Source organism: Callithrix jacchus, chromosome 10 (assembly GCF_049354715.1).
Source record: "Callithrix jacchus isolate 240 chromosome 10, calJac240_pri, whole genome shotgun sequence".
Classification (NCBI taxonomy): domain Eukaryota; kingdom Metazoa; phylum Chordata; class Mammalia; order Primates; family Cebidae; genus Callithrix; species Callithrix jacchus.
The window spans coordinates 7,907,743-7,928,840 of NC_133511.1; the positions used below are offsets into that span (position 1 = coordinate 7,907,743).

Genomic DNA, 21,098 nt, shown 5'->3' on the forward strand with positions numbered 1-21,098 from the left:
AAATTCCTCTCCTAACTGGACATGTGAAGCTAGAAAGCTATCTGCTTCCAAAATATGATGGCAGGTACAATGGTTTGAATGTGTCCCCTCCAAAATTTATGTCGAAACTTAATTGCTTTGTTGTGGTATGAAGAGGTGGGGCCCGGCCGGGCGCGGTGGCTCACGCCTGTAATCCCAGCACTGTGGGAGGCCGAGGCAGGTGGATCACGAGGTCAGGAGATCGAGACCATCCTGGTCAACATGGTGAAACCCCATCTCTACTAAAAAAAATACAAAAAATTAGCTGGGCATGGTGGTGTGTGCCTGTAATCCCAGCTACTCAGGAGGCTGAGGCAGGAGAACTGCTTGAACCCAGGAGGCAGAGGTTGTGGTGAGCGGAGATCGCGCCATTGCACTCCAGCCTGGGTAACAAGAGCAAAACTCCATCTCAAAAAAAAGATGTGGGGCCCTTAGGAGATGATGAGGCCCTGAGGGCTCTGCCCTCATGAATGGATTGGTACCTCATAAAAGTGTTGAGAAATGTTAACTTTATGAATACTAAGAAATGCTGGGTGTATGGTAAAATACATTGTTTGCTAGGAAGAACAATGGCAAGGAAAACCTGGCCGCCAGCCCCACCCCCACAAATAGTAAACTACCTGGGGCATTCCAAAGTAGCGGACAATATGTAAATATCATCACTGGTCAAAACAGTTCTTTAAGATCTCTGACCCTGCTCCCATGGCTCCCTCTTGGAGAATACTTTGTAGCTAGTTTGTAGTCAGTGGAAAGTGGGCACCAGCTGCCTACTTTGTATATTTTTGTGTTATGAGAAAATACAGCACACCTGTTTGTTAATGGTAATCACCTGTTCAGAGAGAATAACTACAGATCAGAAACTGCTGGGGGCCTTCAGCCTGCAATGCTGTCAGCTCCTGAGGCGCTTGGTTCAGAAGGCTACTGGCTCCCTGGATAGACTCACTTCGCTCTTCTGTCTGGGTGTCTGCCTCTCAGTTCCTTCAGCACCACCTCGGTGGGGGTCTCTATGGCCGAGCTGGCTCGCGGTATAAAAGGGCTGGAAGGAACCTGCTTAGGTGGCCTTTTGCCTTTCTTCTCTTTTGCTACATGAGGACGTAGCAAGAAGGCCCTCACCAGACTCCTAACAGCGGCACTGTGATCATAGACTTCCAAACCTCCAGAACTGTGAGTACTAAATTTCTGTTACTTGTAAATTACCCAGTGTCAGATATCTGTGACAGCAGCACAAAGGGACTGAGACCAGGCAAGCACAGGACAGACACTTCCATTGTGAAGGGCAGAATTTGCAAGGAATTAAAGGGGTCATGGTGTCACACAAGTTTGTGACATCAAAGGGAAAACTACATTCGTTTTCAAAGCCTTAATAACTTTCTGCCTCAATCCAGCCTTTGGGCCCAGTGGGTGCAGCTGGCCTTGGCCTCTGGGCCTGCAGCTCAGCCCTCCCTAGCCTCTGCATCCAAGGCTCTGGCCTGGGAGTCAGTCATTTTTCCTTCAATTTGTTCTGTCTCTGTCCCTTTCCGTCCAGGCTGGCAGTATTTCTGCTGGTATAAAATTCTCAAAAATCTTGTCAGTTTTCTGTGGATGTCAAGGGGATCCACACCTTTAGACATGAGAGTTCTCTGCAGATCTTTCCTGGATAACCCCAACTCTATTCCTGGCTTCTGCTGAGATGGTTGATGGATCCATATGTCACACAACTATTCTCTTTAGCATATTATTGTCTGGACACACTCTTCAGGGCAGACCTTCTCAGCCTTGGCAGTAGTTAGGCCTAGAATTTTCCAAATCATCAAGTCTTGGTTCCTTTTTGCTTAACAATTCTGAGGCAGGAGGATAGGGAATTAGGGTAACCAAGGGTTAAGGCTTAAGCAAAAGAACAGCAGGTGCAGCCATTTCTAGGACAAACTGGGCAGCACACAGGCTTCTCGCTCCTGTAATAACAAGATAGAAGTTTCCACATCAGTATCTGATTTGACTGTGTGCCGAGCTTTCACTTCAGCCTCTGATTGGTCACAGGCCTTAATGGGGTGTGGCCGATTGGAATCCCCTAAGGGCACCAAGAGGTGTTGCTGGGTTCTTTTAGCTTAATAAAAACCCCAATTGAAGAGGTTCTTGAGCCCACTCCCACCCTGTGAATTGTATTTTTGCTCCTTCAATAAATGTGTGCCTTCGCTACCCATTCTTTGGTTGCTTTGTTTGTACATTTGTTCAATTTTTTTTATTAAATACACCAAGAGCTTGGACAACTCACAGTTGAGACCTTCCATTCGGGAACAGTTTCTATCTCTAGATCTTTACACTTGGATTCTAATGTAAGCAGGCTGGTTTCCAACTCTTATCTTCAAGTCATCTTCCTGCCTTGGCTTCCCAAAGTGCTGGGATTATAGGTATGAGCCACCATGTGTGGCCCCGGCTAATTTTTAAAAAATTTTCATAGAGGTGGGGGTCTTACTGGGTTGCCCAAACTGGTATCACACTCCTGGCCTCAAGAGATCCTCCGGCCTTAGCCTCCCAAAGCACTGGGATTACAGGCATGAGCCACCACACCCACCCCCTAACAGATATGTTAGAGTTCTAACTTTGAATATGTATAAATGTGACTATTTGGAAATAGAGAACTTGTAAATATAATCAAGTTAAGATGATGTCATATTGGATTTGGATGGGCGGTGTCCTTATAGCAAGAGTGGAGAAAAAGAGCCACACACAGGGGAGAAGGCAGGGATTGGATTGATGCCTCTACAAATCGAGGAACGCCAGGGATTTCCAATGACCACCAGGATCTGGGAGAGAGGCAGGGAACAGACTGTCCCTTAGAACCCACAGAAGGAACTGATCCTGCCAACTCCTAGATGTCGGACTCCAGCCTCCAGGACTGTGAAATAATACACTTCTGTTGTTTTAAGCTACCCAGTTGGTGGTAATTTGCTACTGCAACCTTAGGAAACAAAGATTTTGGTACTGAAAAGTGGGGTGCTGCCATATTAATATACACAGACATGGAAGTGCCTTTATTAATAGAATGGGGTGATGGACAGAGGAAGAATTTTGAGGCACATGATAGACCAAGCCTAGATTGCCTTGAAGAGACAATTAGTGGAAACGTGAGAGCCCCATCTCTACAAAAAAATAAAAATTAGGTGGACATGGGGGCATACATGTGTAGTCCTAGCTACTTGGAAGGGCAAGGCAGGAGGATTACGTGAACCCAGAAGGCTGCAGCGAATTATGATCACGCCATTGCACTCCAGCCTAGGTGAAGAGCAAGACTAGATTCCAATTGCAACTGTATCACTACTAGATTGTGCCTTTGGACAAACTTCAGGAAAACGTGGATAGTGCTACTAATCCAGTGGATTTTTGCGAGGATTAAATGAATTAAACTGTGAAAGAACTGGTCCATATTAAGAACTATATACATAGCTATATAACCAGTCTTTTTTTTTTTTTTTTTGAGACACAGTCTCGTTCTGTTGCCCAGGCTGTAGTACAGTGTCACAATCTCAGTTCACTGCAACTTCTGCCTCCCAAGTTCAAGTGATTCTCGTCAGCCTCCTGAGTAGCTGGGATTGCAGGTGCTCCCCACCATGCTGAGCTAATTTTTATGTTTTTAGTAAAGATGGGTTTTCACTATGTTGGCCAGGCTGGTTTCGAACTCCTGACCTCAAATGATTCACTCACCTCGACTTCCCAAAGTGCTGTGATTATAGGCGTGAGCCACCATGCCCAGCCTAACCAGTCATCTTTTACTGTGTGATGCCCTAGTCATGAGCTTTGGCCTCTCACAACTCGTAATCTCTATGGGGCCAGACCTTTAGTTTTTCTGAGTTGTTTCTTTAAAAATTCAACTTTTTCAGTTAGAAATATCTATTTCACACACACACACACACACACACACACACACACACACACACACAGAGTTTAAAGACTGACATACAGTGTAATGACTTCCTTTCAATAATTCTTGAAGCAACCTGGTATGAAAAGTGTTTGTGTTTGGTCTCTGGTAGACGGGAAGGGTGTGAGTGTGACATTCCGAGGAAGGAGGTAGGCCTTGGTAAGCTGTTGAGTAGAGAGGTTCTTAGTGCAGGAATCGCAGAGGACTTAAGACAAACCTGGGTTGACTGGGAAATTAAAGACAGCGTGCTGCATTTATCTACAGCTGTATTTAAAAATTACCCCAAAACAGGCCTGGTGAGGTGGCTTATGCCTCTAATCTCTGTGCTTTGGAAGGCCAAGGACAGAAGATCTCCTAAGGCCAGGAGTTTGAGACCAGCCTGGGCAACATAACAAGACGCTTTCTCCACATAAAATAAAAATTAAAACAATTTGGGGTGGTGGAGTGTGCCTGTAGCCCTAGCTACTCCGGAGGCAGAGATGGGAGGATCCCCTGAGACCAGGAGTTCGAGGCTACAGTGAGCTATGATCACACCACTGTACTCCAGCCTGGGTGACAGAGTGAGTACCTTTCTTTCTTTTTTTTTTTTGAGACAGGGTTTCGCTCTCGTTACCCAGGCTGGAGTGCAATGGCGCGATCTCGGCTCACCGCAACCTCCGCATCCTGGGTTCAGGCAATTCTCCTGCCTCAGCCTCCTGAGTAGCTGGGATTACAGGCACGCACCACCATGCCCAGCTAATTTTTTTTTTTTTGTATTTTTAGTAGAGACGGGGTTTCACCATGTTGACCAGGATGTTCTCGATCTGTTGACCTCGTGATCCACCCGCCTCAGCCTCCCAAAGTGCTGGGATTACAGGCTTGAGCCACTGCGCCTGGCCGAGTACCTATCTTAAAAAATAAATAAATAAAAACATGATGGCTTAAAACAATAATAACGATTTATTTTATCTCGTTTCTGTGGATCATAAGTTCAGACAGCATGGTGGGGATGGCTTGTCTCTGCTCCATGATGTCTGGGTATCAGCCACAGTGGTTGAAGGTTGAGGACTGGAATCACCTGAGACCTTTTTACCCATATTTGTATCTGGACTGAGGCTGGAATTTGATTGCTTCAAAATATTTTCACGGCTGGATGTGATGGCTCACGCCTGTAATCTCAGCACTTTGAGAGGCCGAGGCTGGCCGATTGCTTCGCAATCGGCAGCCGTTCACAACAGTTTAGGCATCATAGGGAGACCCAGTCTGTACAAAAAATACAAAAATTAGCGCCTGTAATCCTAGCACTTTGGGAGGCCGAGGCAGGGGGCTCACTTGAATCCAGGAGTTCAAGACCAGCATGGCCAACATGGTGAAACCTCCTCTCCACAAAAAATACAAAAGATATCAGGTTGTGGAGTCTTGTGCCTGTAGTCCTAGCTACTTGGGAGGCTAGGGAGGGAGGATCGCTTGAGCCATGGAGGTCGGATTGCAGTGAGCTGTGATCGCGCTGCTGCACTCCAGCCTGGGTGACACAGTGAGACCCTGTCTCAAAAAAAAAAAAAAATCCTAAAATACTTGGATGAGTTTGTGCTGGGTAGGCATAAGGGAAGCATGCTTAGTGAATGGAAAAAGCTCGGATTACACATAAACCAGTGGCCTGAGCAGGTTAGAAGTGGGGGACAAGGAAACCAGCAGCGTGTCACGTGCTCTTTAACGCCCGGGCCAGAGTCTGCAGCCACGTCCTTCACTCGTCAACCTTTCCCCACCCAGGCTGCGAGTTCCCAGCGCCAGGCTCTGCCCCGCCCTTGGCTTCCCGCCAATCACCACTGACCGTGGCTGTCCGGGGCTCCTATTGGAGGAGGCGGGATGGGTGGTGCCCCCTCTGGGCGGTGCGGGTGAAGTGGGGCGCGGGGGAGGAGGGGGCTGTGTCTTCTCTCCCAGTGCTGCTCCCACTCCGCGCTCTGCGACCATGGCTGTGCTGTCGGCACTTCTGCGCGGCGGCAGCCGCAGCCCCCTGCTCCGGAGGCTGGTGCAGGTGAGCGGGGTCTGTCCCCACGGCGCTCGGACCCGGGGTGCGAGGAGTTCCCTCCTCGGAAGCGTTCTGCCTGCGGCCCTGGCGGCTCCCTCGGCCCGGGTGCTCGGCGTAGGCCCCAGGACTGTCACGTGACCGGGTCTGGCCCCGAAACGGCCTAAGTGCTGGGATAACGCCCACGGACTCGCCTATTTTTATAGCACGTTGCTGCTTCCAGTCATCTTGAGTGTTAACTAAGGGCCGTGTCTGGGCAGGCGGGAGGCCGGAACTGGCGCTGGCCGGGCCCGAGCGGCGGGATGCGGGAGCCTCTTTGCGGACCGGAGCTGCTCCCGAGATTTTCTTTAAAACGTGTTTGTGTGCATTATTGTCAGGAGACGTTCCTTTTCTTTTTAAATAGAATAGATAACCACTGGGGCATACAAGGGGAGAGGGCGCCATGTGATCATGTTTTTTTTTTTTGGAGCCGCCTAAAATTTATCAGGGAAAACAGATGACTACTCAGATAATACAGTGAATACATGATACTTGACATAGGAGCAAAGCTCACATATTGGGGGCGTTCCAAGGGGTGTCTCCTCGGACTGTTGTATTTAGGAAACACAGTAAGGGCAGAGTCTCAATGACTTTATTCTCCACCTGCACACGCAAGGGAGCCCGCACGGCAGATTGCCAGGCAAAGCCTCAGGAATAGGTAGAGACCTTCAGGATGTGGTTACTGAAGCCTGAGTTTTCTAGGGTGATTAGGGCAATAAGCTTGGAGATCCAGTTCTGTTGTGAAAGTATGGATTTCACCCTGTTTATGTGGCATTATCGATATGTTTGTTTTTGTCGCAATCTCTTGGGTACCAGCCCCAACCCCGTACGTGGGTGCCCTTAGTCTTGGCGGTGAGGAGGGATTGAGAAAAGGAAAGACACGAGAGTAGAATTTACAGCATGGGCCCCGGGGACCAACGCAAGCGTGGGAATGGCGTTGGCCCCAGCTCTGGGCTCCACACACTTTTATTATGTGCATAATCTCATTGATCTTAAGGGCTTGGAAGGGGAGGATGAAGGGGTGGGTAAAATGGGGAGCGGGGAGAGAACACGTGTGATCCTTCTAAGACATGCTAAACTAGTACTCTGAGTTTACCATTGATCGTTATCAGGGTGCTGCCGCAAGGAGGAGCCACCCAGTCTGACATCACCCAATACATCAAGGGCTTTTATCTCCCAAGCATTGAGGACATAGAACAATTAAAATCACTCCATATTCGGAGAACCTAGGCAGAGCCTGAGGTGTTCACTGATCTCTGCCCTGCAATGCTTTTCTCCTTGCCAGCTCCTGTGAGCAGAGGTCACCTCCCTTCTCAGATATTTTTGCACAAGCCCTTTTTTTTTTTCCTAATCTGGAATATAGTTTTTATACATGACAAAGTCTGATTTTTATTTTTATTTTTTATGGCATTTTAGGCTTTGGGGTACATGTTACGGCGCACTCTGATGGTCTTTACCTTAGGCCTCCTGTTGCTGCTTGATTTCTAATTAACTGCACCAATAATATAGTTTAGTTTGGTGTATAAGCTTCATTGTACTCTGTGCCAAGCAAGCTTATAATTGTTTAGCTAGAATTAACATAGGTCTCCCCCTGCCATCTTGACCCACAGCTATCAGAGGTCATTCCAGTTCTCATGTGTGGGCTTAGAGTAACATTACTTGCACAGCGGAGGTGGCGGTAGGAGCTGTGTAAGAGATGGTGAAATAACTATTGTAGGACTTGACAATTACGGAGTGAGGGTGCGGAGCCAAGGGAAAAGGGAGAGTCTGACATTGATCCTGGATGACTGAGATAATAGAAAAGTCGAAGGGCATAGGTTTCCAGGGAAGATGAGTTCTTAGCCTATTTGTTAGTCTCATGGAATGAGTGGCGCAATCACAAGAATGTAAGTAGGTTATCTTGGGTTTCAAAGAGTATTGATTAGGTGAGACAGGTGAACTAGGTACTCTAGATGTGTTTTTAAAAATGCAGAATCTTCTTAATTCATGGTTTAATTAAAATCTTGTAATCAGGCAGGTTGAGGTGGATAATGCCAATAATCCCAGCACTTTGGGAGGCCGAGGTGGGTAGATCATTTGATGTCAGGAGTTCGAGACCAGCCTGGCCAACATGGTGAAACCCCCTCCTTTATTAAAAATAATTTTAAAAAAAATTAACTGGGTGTGGGAGTGGGCACCTGTAATCCCAGCTACTCGGGGCTGATGGAGGAGAATCGCTTGAACCCGGGATGGGAACATTGCAGTGAGCTGAGATTGTTGCCACTGCCTGGGCAACAGAGCAAGACTCCATCTAAACAAAAATCAAAAGATCTTACAAGCACAAATACTCCTATAATCAAACACAAATACTCCTCATGAAAAGAATGAGCCTGTACCTGGGCTCGTGTATGACAGGTGACAGTCATGTGATTGAACTCTCGGAAGCAGTTGTATTGGATACTTGATTTAAAGGGGGTCATTTACTGAACCATAAACAGGATTTTCAGTTTTCTGGGCTATGTGGCAGAATGAAATTTGACCTCTCGCTCATTATATTGGCTCTTTTCCCTTTGCCTACCAGGTCTCTCTTATGGTCAACAAATCGTTGTGGACTTTACTGGGGCTTCTTGCCTTTCTAGCTCTAAATCACTTCTCTCTCTGGCCACAGGAGTGGTCTTTACTCATTGCCTCCCATTTATCCTGCATCCATTTCTCCTTGATTCTGCAGTCAAATTTCTGTGCCACTCAAGCTGAAAAATACCAGTGATTTCCTTTTTCTGTGGATTTTCATTGTTTTACAACATCTATATTTTAGTTTTTGTAAAGATGGGGTTTCGTTCTGTTGGCCAGGCTGGTCTTCCCCGGCTTCCCAAAGCGCAGGGATTATAGGTGCGAGCCACTGTGCTCGGCTGTTTCTTCCTCTTGACCTTGATCCTATATTTGATGTTATTGACCACTCCCTCCTTAAAACTCCCGTTTTGTGTTTTGATCCAGTTTTATTCAGCTCTTTTTAATATCAGATTAAAAAAAAAATTTCCTATATTGTGCCAGTCTTGGGCAGATTTGCTCTCAGATTCATTCCTCTCCCCTCCCCTATTCTGTCTGCATTACTGTAGGCTGACCAACGTCTGCTGGCTTCTGGCTGGGTGTAGCCACCGGTGGAAGATTGGAAGATAGGAGGAGGGAAGAAGCCAGGATAATTTCTCTGTCTGTCTCTGTGGTTCCTGCTTCTGCTGGGTTCCTGACCCCTCGGCTTTGGTAACCTCGCTGCTTCCCTTTGACCTAACAGCCTATGTGCTAGTTCCTTCCTTTTTTCTGTTGCTAATTTCTTTCTTTCTTTTTTTTTAAGACCAAGTTTTGTTGCCCAGGTGAGAGCAATGGTGAGATCTTGGCTCACTGCAACCTCTCCCTCCCAGGTTTAAGCAATTCTCCTGCCTCAGCCTCCCGAGTAGCTGGGACTCCAGGTGTCTGTATGCCCGCATACTTGGCTAATTTTTGTATTCTTAACCCCGTGTTGTCCAGGCTACTTTCAAATGCCTGACCAGCCCCCCAGGTGATGCACCTCCGGTGATCTGCCCACAGCGGCCTCCTAAGGTGCTCGAATTACAGGTGTGAGCCACCATACCCGGCCCCCTTCCCTTTTTCTAATCTTGCCCTAGTGCACTCAGTTCTCTGCACTGCAGCCAGAATGGTCTTTTTATGACATAAAAGCTTTGGGTGGGCCGGAATCTAGACCCTTACCTCGATCTGTTGGGCCGCACTTACTTCTGTGGCCTCAGCTGCTGCTGTGCTCTCTACTTTTCTCACAGGACCCTTCTTTCTATACTTAGTGCGTGTGTCAGGCTCGTTCCTAATTCCTGACCTTTGTCCTACTTGTTCCTGATGCCTCAAATACTCTTTTCCTGGATCTTTCCAAGGGTGATTCTTTAACATTCATTTCTCAGCTCCATTAACGTTTCTAGAAGGCCTTTTCTGACCCTCCCATGTATAGTAGGCCCTCAGTTACTCTCTAGTTCATTATCTTACTTCGCTGGTTTCATAACATATTTACCATACCTGAACTTTTGTTTCTCTGAGTTATTGGTAAGTTTCAGACTTCTCCAAGTATTTGTTTAGTGTCTGCTGGCATCACTGGGATAGAAAATAAATCAGTCTCTTCCTGGAATTCAGTCTAGTGGGGAGAAAAGCCACCGGAGGATTACAACATTATATATTCTGGAACAATTAGAATGCCCATGGGTGAGGTTGGGTGCGGTGGCTCACGCCTGTAATCCCAGCACTTTGGGAGGCTAAGGCAGGTAGATCACTTGAGGTCAGGAGTTTGAGACCAGCCTGGCCAACGTGGTGAAACCCCGTCTCTACTAAAAATACAAAAATTAGCTGGGCATGGTGGTGGGCGCCTGTAATCCCAGCTACTTGGGAGGCTGAGACAGGAGAATCACTTAAACTGGGGAAGCAGAGGTTGCAGTGAGCCCAGATTGTGCCACTGCATGCCAGCCTGGGCAACAAAGAGCAAAACTCTGCCTCAAAAAAAAAAAAAAAATAGTGGGCACGGGTGTTGTGGAAGCTGAGATAGGAATGCCGAGCTCTGCCTGGTATGGGCCAGGTCTTGAGTTGGTACTGCAGCTGAGCCCTCCCTGAAAGAGAATTGTGTGATGCGGATAAAACTTAATGGGTTTCGTTCACTCAGCGTGTGTTTACTACACACCGTAAGGTCCAGTGTCCTGACCGTACTGTAATTTTGTGATTCATTTCTGACATTGAATGAGCACTAGGCACTATGCTAAGGATAGGGACGTAGCAGTGAACAGGAGACACGTCCTACCATCAGGAATCCTGCATCAGGTTGGAGGGTGAACCACGTAAAGTGTGAGAGGTGACTTCAAGGAAATGGTGATACTCATATAATGGAGGAAAAAGTAGAGGGAACTTTAAATAAAGTAGGTTAGAGTACGTTAGGACTCACTCTTGGAATGTGTCATTAGAAAAGACAGGAAGAACAAAAATGAGCCAGCCATGCGGAGCTAGGGAGACTTTGTTTTGTTTCTGATTTTTTTTGGATCACACTCTTTCCCGGGCTAGGTTGCAGTGGCATGATCTTGGCTCACCACAACTTCTGCCTCCTAGATTCAAGCGATATTCCCACCTTAGCCTCTCAAGTAGCTGGGACTACAGGTGCCCACCACCATGCCTTGCTAATTTTTGTATTTTTAGTAGAGATGGGGTTTCACCATGTTGGCCAGGCTGGTCTTGAACTCCTAACCTCAAGTGATCTGCCTGCCTCAGCCTCCCAAAGTGCTGGGATTACAGGCGTGAGCCACAGCCTGGCCTGAGGAGACTGTTACTGATAGAGGCACACTACAGAGACCCTGAGGTACTGGGACGGGGTTTAGAACAAAGAGATACCAGTGGCTGGCATAGAGCAGGAGTGATGTAAGTTTGCAGAAAAGGCCGGGCACGGTGGCTCATGCCTGTAATCCCAGCACTTTGGGAGGCTGAGGCAGGTGGATCACAAGAGATCGAGACCATCCTGGTCAACATGGTGAAACCCCGTCTCTACTAAAAATACAAAAATTAGCTGGGCATGGTGGCCCACGCCTGTAATCCCAGCTACTCGGGAGGCTGAGGCAGGAGAATTGCCCAAACCCAAGAGGAGGAGGTTGCGGTGAGCCGAGATCGCGTCATTGCACTCCAGCCTGGGTACCAAGAGCGAAACTCCGTCTCAAAAAAAAAAAAAAAAAAAATGAGTTTCTGTATCATCCCAAACACAATGAAAAGCCATGAAATGATTGTAAACAGTAGAGTGATGTGATCTGATTTAAATTTTCAAAACTGGCTGGACCGTAGAGAGGTATCAGGAGAAGTAGGGAACTAGGCAGGTCGTTAATAGGAACGGGAGATGATGCTTGCACTAGCTGGCGGCAGTGGAGGCAAGGCAGAGCAGATGAATTTACTTACGTTTCGGACACTATCTGTTGACAGTATCTGGGTTTTACGGATTCAAATCAAGGGAAGCATGAAGCGTGATTTTGGCCTGAGCACCTGAGAATACTGGGAACAAACAGGTTTTCTTTCTTTTTTTTTTTTTTTTGAGACTAAGTCTTGCTCTGTCACCCAGGCTGGGGTGCACTTGCACAGTCTTGGCTCACTGCAACCTCTGCCTTCTCGATTTAAGCAATTACCCTGCCTCAGCCTCTGGAATAGCTGGGATTACAGGCAAGGAACGTGCCCCCATGCCCTGCTAATTTTTTTGTGTGTGTGTATTTTTGGTAGAGACAGGAATTCACCATGTTGGCCAGGCTGGTCTTGAATTCCTGACCTCATGATCCGCCTGCCTCTGTCTCCCAAAGTGCTGGAGTTATAGGCGTGAGCCTCTGTTTTTCTAGGGTTGGAAACTGCGGGCTATGATTTGGACATTCACCTGCAGCTGTCAGGTTGGCAATTGGTTGTGAGTCCGGTGGTCAGTTGACAGGTCAGGATTGGAGATAAATTTGGAACATCATCAGCACAGAAATGCTTTTTAAAGCCGTAGGACCTGGTAGGATTATCTAAGGAGATAGTGAAGTTAAATTAACAGAGGCCTGGAACAGAGCTCTGGGCCCTTCTGCACTTGTTGGAAGGGAAAGACAAGACTGATGAGGTGGGAAGGAGGCCGCGTAGTAATGGAAGCCAAGACAAGGAACAGTTTCTGTAGCAGATTACACATATTACCTCATTCTCATTATAGCCTGAGGAGGGTATTTGAGAAAACCAAGGAGAGTGTGTCTAAGTAGCTTGCTTGAGAATACTCAGCTTGCAGGGCACAGTGGCTCACGCCTGTAAACCCAGTACTTGGGAAGGCCAAGGCAGGAGGATAGCTGAGCCCAGGAGTTTGAGACCAGCCTGGGTAAGATAATAAGACTCTGTCGCTACCAAACAAAGAAACAGAATACTGAGCTAGGAAGCCCAGGCGCTTAGCTGCTTGGCATGTGCCTCAAATAAAGGTGAGCCCAGTCTTGCTGAGATGTTACAGGTTAAGTGAGGCCATTAGAGTGAGCTGGATTTTGCTACACAGACACTGTTGATCTTTCCCAGGACCAGCAGTGGTGAACGGGCAGAAATAAAGTCTGGATCTGAGTGCGTTGAACCGTAAAGAGGAGGTGAGGACAAGTAAATAGACATTGTAGGTGCATGGAGAACCTTTCTTGCCAAAGGGAACTCAAGTGAGAGGAGGCCATGCCTCATGCCTGTAATCCTAGCACTTTGGGAGGCTGAGGCAGGCAGATCACCTGAGATCAGGAGTTCAAGACCAGCCTGGCCAACATGGTGAAACCCATCTCTACTAAAAATACAAAAATTGGCCGGGCATTGTGGCATGCCTGTAGTCCCAGCTACTCGGGAAGCTGAGGCAGGAGAATCATTTGAACCTGGGAGGCGGAGGTTGCAGTGCACTCTAGCCTGGGTGACAGAGCAAGGCTCTGTCTCAAAAAAAAAAAAAGAAAAGAAGTGAAAGCTCAGTGGGAATGTGGGTCAAGAGACATTTGTTTGTTTTTAATTTTTTTTTTTAGGTGGGAGGAATCTTAGCTGTTTGTATGTTTATGGAATTATCCAGAAACAAAAGGGATGAATGTCGTAGGGGAGAGGGAAAGGATAACTGTGCCATCTTTGAAAAGGCAACTGGAGATGGGACCCGGAGCAAAGTGGAGAGAGTCAGGGAAGCTTCCATTAACCTGAAGCAGAAAAGCAAAAGAAGAGAAGTGGCTTGGTAAACAAGGAACACACTAGCCAAGTAGAAACCGAACCTTTAAAACTCACATTTATTTTTATTTCAATAGGTTTTTGGGGCACAGGTGGTGTTTGATGATAAAAGTTCTTCAGTGATGATGCTTTTGGCGTACCCATTACCTGAGCAGTGCACACTATGTCCAATGTATAGTCTTTTATCCCTCATCTCCCTCCCACCCTTTCTATTGAGTCCTCGATGTTTATTTTTCTTGAGATGGAGTCTCGCTGTCACCCGGGCTGGAGTGCAGTGGCATGATCTCAGCTTACTGCAGCCTCCACCTCCTGTGTACAAGTGATTCTCCTGCCTCAGCCTCTCGAGTAGCTGGGACTACATCCACATGCCACCAAGCCTAGCTTACTTTTGTATTTGTAGTAGACACAGGGTTTTACCACGTTGGCCAGCATGGTCTCCATCTCTTGATCTCGTGATCCGCCTGTCTTGGCCTCCCAAAGTGCTGGGATTACAGGTGTGAGCCACTGCGCCTGGCCATTGTGTCATTCTTATGCCTTTGTGTCCTCATAATGTAGCTCTGACTTTTTTTATTTTTATATTTTGAGACGGAGTTTCGCTCTTGTTACCCAGGCTGGAATGCAATGGCACCATCTCGGCTCACCGCAACCTCTGCTTCCTGGGCTCAGGCAATTCTCCTGCCTCAGCCTCCTGAGTAGCTGGGATTACAGGCACACGCCACCATGCCCAGCTAATTTTTGTATTTTTAGTAGAGACGGGGTTTCACCATGTTGACCAGGATGGTCTCAATCTCTTGACCTCGTGATCCACCCGCCTCGGCCTCCCAAAGTGCTGGGATTATAGACTTTTTTAAAAATTTATTTTTATTATTAATTTTTTGAGACAGGATTCGCTCGTTGCCCAGGCTGGAGTGCAATGGTGCAATCTCAGCTCACCGAAACCTCCGCATCCCGGGTTCAAGCGATTATCCTGCCTCAACCTCCTTAGTAGCTGGGATTACAGCCATGAGCCACCAAGCCCAGTTAATTTTTTGTATTTTTAATAGAGATGGGGTTTCTCCATGTTGTTCAGGCTGGTCTCGAACTCCCAACTCACGTGATCCACCTGCCTCAGCCTCCTAAAGTGCTGGGATTATAGGTGTGAGCCACCGCGCCCGGCCATGTAGCTCCCATTTATAAGTGAGAAGATAGGCTGTTTGGTTTTTCAGTCCTTGTTGTGTCTGAGTGGTATTCCATGGTGTACACAACTCATTTGCTTTACCCACTTATCGATTGATGTGCATTTGGGCTGCTTCCATAGTTTTGCAATTTTGAACTGTGCTGCTATGAAAATGTGTGTGCAAGCGTCTTTTTCATATAATGAATTCTTTTTTTTTTTCTTTCCACTTTTGAGACACAGTCTTGCTCTGTTGCCCAGGCTGGAATGCAGTGGTGTCATCTCCACTCACTGCGGCCTCCGCCTCCTGGGTTCAAGCGATTCTCCTGCCTCAGCCTCCTGAGTAGCTGGGAACACAGGCATGCACCACCACGCTTGGCTAATTTGGGACTTTTTAAAGTAGAGACAGGGTTGCTCTCCATGCTGGTCAGGCTGGTCTTGAACTCCTAACCTCAAGTGATTCACCTGGTTTGACCTCCCAAAGTGCTGGGATTACAGGCATGAGCCACCTGGTCTTCATATAATGACTTCTTTTCCTCTGGTAGATTCCCAGTAGTGGGATTGCTGGATCAAATGGTAGTTCTACTTTTAGTTCTTTAAGGAATCTCCAGAAAGGGGACTTTTGGAAGAGATACAGTGTGCAAGCAGGAGGACATCCAAGGACCGGAAATAAAGTGCAGCTGGCTGGGTGCAGGGACACGTGCCTGTAGCCGCAGATGCTCTGGAGGCTGAGGCGGGAGGACTGCTTAAGTCTAGGAGTTCTGGTTTATTTATTTTTATATGTAAAATTTTTAAAAAAGGAAACAAAATAAAGTGTGCCGTGGTCTCTTTCCCCTGTCTCTGAGTATCCATGTTCCATTCTTTTGCTTCTCAGCGTATTCATGGCCTTTCTCTTTGTTCTAACCTCTGCTTTTCGGTGGCATTGGCTGGTCAGCTCCAGCCCCGTGTGACTTTTCAATCCCAGTGCCCACCATCGTCTGACTGACCCAGTCTCTCAGGGTGCTAGCTTATGTGAGTCCATTCCACTCTTGATCCTGTCAGCTCTGGCCAGAGGCAGGGGAGTTGCCTTGTGAGGACTTAGGGTTGCCCTTTCCGGAGCCCTTTGAGAAAGGCGTGTGTTTGGAGAGGCAGTGACTGGCATGTTACCTACAAGTAGAAAACATTTTTGGTAAATTGTATTATTTTAAAAATTTACTATTATTATTTTTAAATGGAGTCTTGTTCTGTCACCCAGGCTGGAGTACAGTGGCATGATCTTGGCTCACTGCAGCCTCTGCCTCTGCCTCCCAGGTTCAAGTGCTTCTCCTGCCTCATGACTCCCAAGTAGCCAGGATTACAGGCATGGACCACTGTACCCAGCTAATTGTTGTATATTTAGTAGAGATGGGGTTTTGTCATGTCGGTCAGGCTGGTCTCAAACTCCTGGCCTCAAGTGATCCACCTGCCTCAGCCTCCTGAACTGCTGGGATTATAGGCATGAGCCACTGCACCTGGCCCATGTAGGAACTTTTTATTTTTATTTTTTTAATTGCATTTTAGGTTTTGGGGTACATGTGAGGAACATGCAAGATAGTTGCATAGGTACACACATGGCAGTGTGATGTGCTGCCTTCCTCCCCTTCACCTATATCTGGCATTTCTCCCCATGCTATCTCTCCCCAACTCCCCACCCCCTGCTGTCCCTCCCCTGTTCCCCCCCGACAGACCCCAGTGTGTGATGCACCCCTCCCTGTGTCCATGTGTTCTCATTGTTCAACACCTGCCTATGAGTGAGAACGTGGTGTTTGATTTTCTGTTCTTGTGTCTGTTTGCTGAGAATGATGGTTTCCAGGTTCATCCATTTCCCTACAAAGGACATGAACTCATCATTTTTGATGGCTGCATAATATTCCATGGTGTATATGTGCCACATTTTCCCTGTCCAGTCTATCATTGATGGGCATTTGGGTTGGTTCCAGGTCTTTGCTATTGTAAACAGTGCTGCAATGAACATTCGTGTACATGTGTCCTTATAGTAGAACGATTTATAGTCTTTTGGATATATACCCAGTAATGGGATTGCTGGGTCAAATGGAATTTCTGTTTCTAGGTCCTTGAGGAATCGCCACACTGTCTTCCACAATGGTTGGACTAATTTACACTCCCACCAACAGTGTAAAAGTGTTCCTATTTCTCCACATCCTCTCAGCATCTGTTGTCTCTAGATTTTTTAATGATCACCATTCTAACTGGTGTGAGATGGTATCTCAATGTAGTTTTGATTTGCATTTCTCTAATGACCAGTGATGATGAGCATTTTTTCATGTGTTTGTTGGCCTCATGTATGTCTTCTTTTGTAAAGTGTCTGTTCATATCCTTTGCCCACTTTTGAATGGGTTTATTTGCTTTTTTTCTTGTAAATCTGTTTTAGTTCTTTGTAAATTCTGGATATCAGCCCTTTGTCAGATGGGTAAACTGAAAAAATTTTTTCTCATTCTGTTGGTTGCCAATTCACTCTAAGGACTGTTTCTTTTGCCATGCAGAAGCTGCGGAGTTTGATTATGTCCCATTTGTCTATTTTGAGTTTTGTTGCCAATGCTTTTGGTGTTTTGGTCATGAAGTGCTTGCCTATGCCTATGTCCTGAATGGTTTTGCCTAGATTTTATTCTAGGGTTTGTATGGCATTAGGTCTTATGTTTAAGTCTTCTATGGCTTGTTTTTTTGATTTTTTTTTGAGACGGAGTTTTGCTGTTGTTACCCAGACTGGAGTGCAATGGCACAGCTCACTGCAACCTCTGCCTTCTGGGTTCAAGCAATTCTCCTGCCTCAGCCTCCTGAGTAGCTGGGACTACAGGCGTGCACCACCATGCCCAGCTAAGTTTTGTATTTTTAGTAGAGACAGGGTTTCACCTTGAGTTCTTTAATCCATCTGGAGTTAATTTTAGTGTAAGGTGTCAGGAAGGGTCCAGTTTCTGCTTTCTGCAGATGGCTAGCCAGTTTTCCCAACACCATTTATTAAACAGGGAATCCTTTCCCCACTGCTTGTTTTTGTCAGCTTTGTCAAAGATCGGGTGGTTGTAGATATGTTGTGTTGCCTCTGAGGCCTCTGTTCTGTTCCATTGGTCTATATCTCTGTTTTGGTACCAGTACCATGCTGTTTTGATTACTGTAGCCTTGTAGTATAGTTTGAAGTCCGGTAGTGTGATGCCTCCTGCTGTGTTCTTTTTGCTTAGAATTGACTTGGCTATGTGGACTCTCTTTTGGTTCCATATGAAGTTGAAGGTGTTTTTTTTCCAGTTCTTTGAAGAAGGTCAGTGGTAGCTTGATGGGGATAGCATTAAATCTGTAAATTACTTTGGGCAGTATGGCCATTTTCACAATATTAATTCTTCCTAACCATGAACATGGAATGTTTCTCCATCTGTTTGTGTCCTCTCTTAATTCATTGAGCAGTGGCATGTAGTTCTCCTTGAAGAGGTCCTTTACGTTCCTTGTGAGTTGTATTCCTAAGTATTTTATTCTCTTTGTAGCAATTGTGAATGGCAGTTAGTTCTTGATTTGGCTCTCTTTAAGTCTGTTATTGGTGTACAGGAATGCTTGTGATTTTTGCACATTGATTTTGTATCCTGAGACTTTGCTGAAGTTGCTTATCAGTTTCAGGAGATTTTGGGCTGAGACAATGGGGTTTTCTAGATATACTATCATGTCATCTGCAAATAGAGACAATTTGACTTCCTCCTTTTCTATTTGAATACCCTTTATTTCTTTTTCCTGCCTGATTGCTCTGGCTAGAACTTCCAGTACTATATTGAATAGGAGTGGTGAGAGGGCATCCTTGTCTAGTGCCAGATTTCAAAGGGAATGCTTCTAGTTTTTGCCCATTCAGTATGATATTGGCTGTTGGTTTGTCATAAATAGCTTTTATTATTTTGAGATACGTTCCATCAATACCTAGTTTATTGGGGGTTTTTAGCATAAAGGGCTGTTGACTTTTGTCAAAGGCATTCTCTGCATGGATTGAGATAATCACGTGGTTTTTGTCATTGGTTCTGTTTATGTGGTGAATTACATTTATAGACTTGTGTATGTTGAACCAGCCTTGCATCCCTGCGATGATTCCTACTTGATCATGGTGTATAAGTTTTTTGATTTGCTGTTGCACGGGATGAATCCTACTTCATCATGGTGGATATGCTTTTTGATGTGCTGTTGCAGTCGGGTTGCCAGTATTTTACTGAAGATTTTTGCATCTATGTTCATCACGGATATTGGCCTGAAGTTTTCTTTTCTTGCTGAGTCTCTGCCGGGTTTTGGTATCAGGATGATGTTGGTCTCATAAAATGATTTGGGAAGGATTCCCTCTTTTTGGATTATTTGGAATAGTTTAAGAAGGAATGGTACCAGCTCCTCTTTGTATGCCTGGTAGAATTTGGCTGTGAACCCATTTGGACCTGGGCTTTTTTTGTGTGGTAGGCTCTTAATTGCCGCCTCAACTTCAGACGTTGTTATTGGTCTATTCAGGGTTTTGACTTCTTCCTGGTTTAGGCTTGGGAGAATGCAAGTGTCCAGGAATGTATCCATTTCTTCCATGTTTACTAGTTTATGTGCATAGAGTTGTTTGTAATAATCTCTGATGTTGGTTTGAATTTCTGTGGAATCAGTGGTGATATCCCCTTTATTGTTTTTTATTGTATCTATTTGATTATTCTCCCTTGTCTTTTTTTATTAATCTGGCTAGTGGTTTATTTTGTTGATCTTTTCGAAAAACCAGCTCCTGGATTTATTGATTTTTTTGAAGGGTTTTTCATGTCTCTATCTCCTTCAGTTCTGCTCTGATCTTAGTTATTTCTTGTCTTCTGCTAGGTTTTGAGTTTTTTTGATCTTGCTCCTCTAGCTCTTTCAATTTTGATGATAGGGTGTCAATTTTGGATCTCTCCTTGCTTCTCATGTGGCCATTTATTGCTATATAGTTTCCTCTAGAGACTGCTTTAAATGTGTCCCAGAGATTCTGGTATGTCGTGTCTTCATTCTCATTGGTTTCTAAGAACTTCTTCATTTCTGCCTTCGTTTCATTGTTTATCCAGTCAACATTCAAGAGCCAGTTGTTCAGTTTCCATAAAGCCATGCAGTTCTGAATTAGTTTCTGAATTCTGAGTTCTAACTTGATTGCACTGTGATCTGAGAGACTGTTTGTTATGATTTCCATTCTTTTGCATTTGCTGAGGAGTGATTTACTTCCAATTATGTGGTCAATTTTAGAGTAGGTGCAATGTGGTGCTGAGAAGAATGTATATTCTGTGGATTTGGGGTGGAGAGTTCTGTAAATGCCTATTAGGTTTGCTTGATCCAGGTCTGAGTTCATGTCCTGGATATCCATGTTAATTTTCTGTCTGGTTGATCTGTCTAATATTGATAGTAGAGTGTTAAAGTCTCCCACTATAATTGTGTGGGAGTCTAAGTCTCTTTGTAAGTCATTAAGAACTTGCTTTATATATCTGGGTGCTCCTGTATTTGGTGCATATATATTTAGGATAGTTAGCTCTTCTTGTTGCATTGATCCTTTTACCATTATGTAATGTCCTTCTTTGTCCCTTTAATCTTTGTTGGTTTAAAGTCTATTTTATTAGAGATGAGAATTGCAACTCCTGCTTTTTTTTTTGCTCTCCATTTGCTTGGTAAATCTTCCTCCATCCCTTTGTTTTGAGCCTTTGTGTATCCTTGCATGTGACATGGGTTTCCTGGATACAGCACACCCATGGGTTTTAGCTTTTTATCCAATTTGCCAGTCCGTGTCTTTTAATTGGGGCAATTAGTTTATTTACATTTAGGGTTAATATTGTTATGTGTGAATTTGATACTGCCATTTTGATGCTAGCTGGCTGTTTTGCCAGTTAGTTGATGAAGTTTCTTCATTGTGTTGATGCTCTTTATCGTTTGGTATGTTTTTGGAGTGGCTGATACTGGTTGTTCCTTCCCATATTTAGTGCCTCTTTCAGGAGCTCTTGTAAACCAGGCCTGGTGGCGATGAAATCCCTGAGTACTTGCTTTTTCGCAAAGGATTTTATTTTTCCTTCACTTATGAAGCTTAGTTTGGCTGGATATGAAATTCTGGGTTGAAAGTTCTTTTCTTTAAGGATGTTGAATATTGGCCCCCACTCTCTTCTGGCTTGTAGGGTTTCTGCTGAGAGATCTGCTGTGAGTCTGATGGGTTTCCCTTTGTGGGTAACCCAACCTTTTTCTCTCGCTGCCCTTAGCATTTTCTCCTTCATTTCAACCCTAGTGAATCTAAC

General features: G+C 45.6%; 1 protein-coding gene across 5 annotated transcripts in view; it reads left to right on the top strand.

The window, feature by feature from the left end:
- The first annotated feature begins 5,820 nt into the window (after positions 1–5,820).
- Positions 5,821–21,098, top strand: part of ACAT1 (acetyl-CoA acetyltransferase 1) — a 35,945-nt gene continuing 20,667 nt past the window's right edge. For 3 of the 5 annotated variants that reach the window (XM_035264442.3, XM_035264441.3, XM_054241536.2), the window contains exon 1: positions 5,821–5,930. In XM_035264442.3, the coding sequence (XP_035120333.1) occupies positions 5,865–5,930 (66 nt within the window). In that variant the 5' untranslated portion in view covers positions 5,821–5,864. Of the gene's footprint in view, positions 5,931–9,055; positions 9,198–21,098 lie in introns of all 5 variants that reach the window. The other 2 variants (XM_054241535.2, XM_078339383.1) reach the window with 1 other exon arrangement.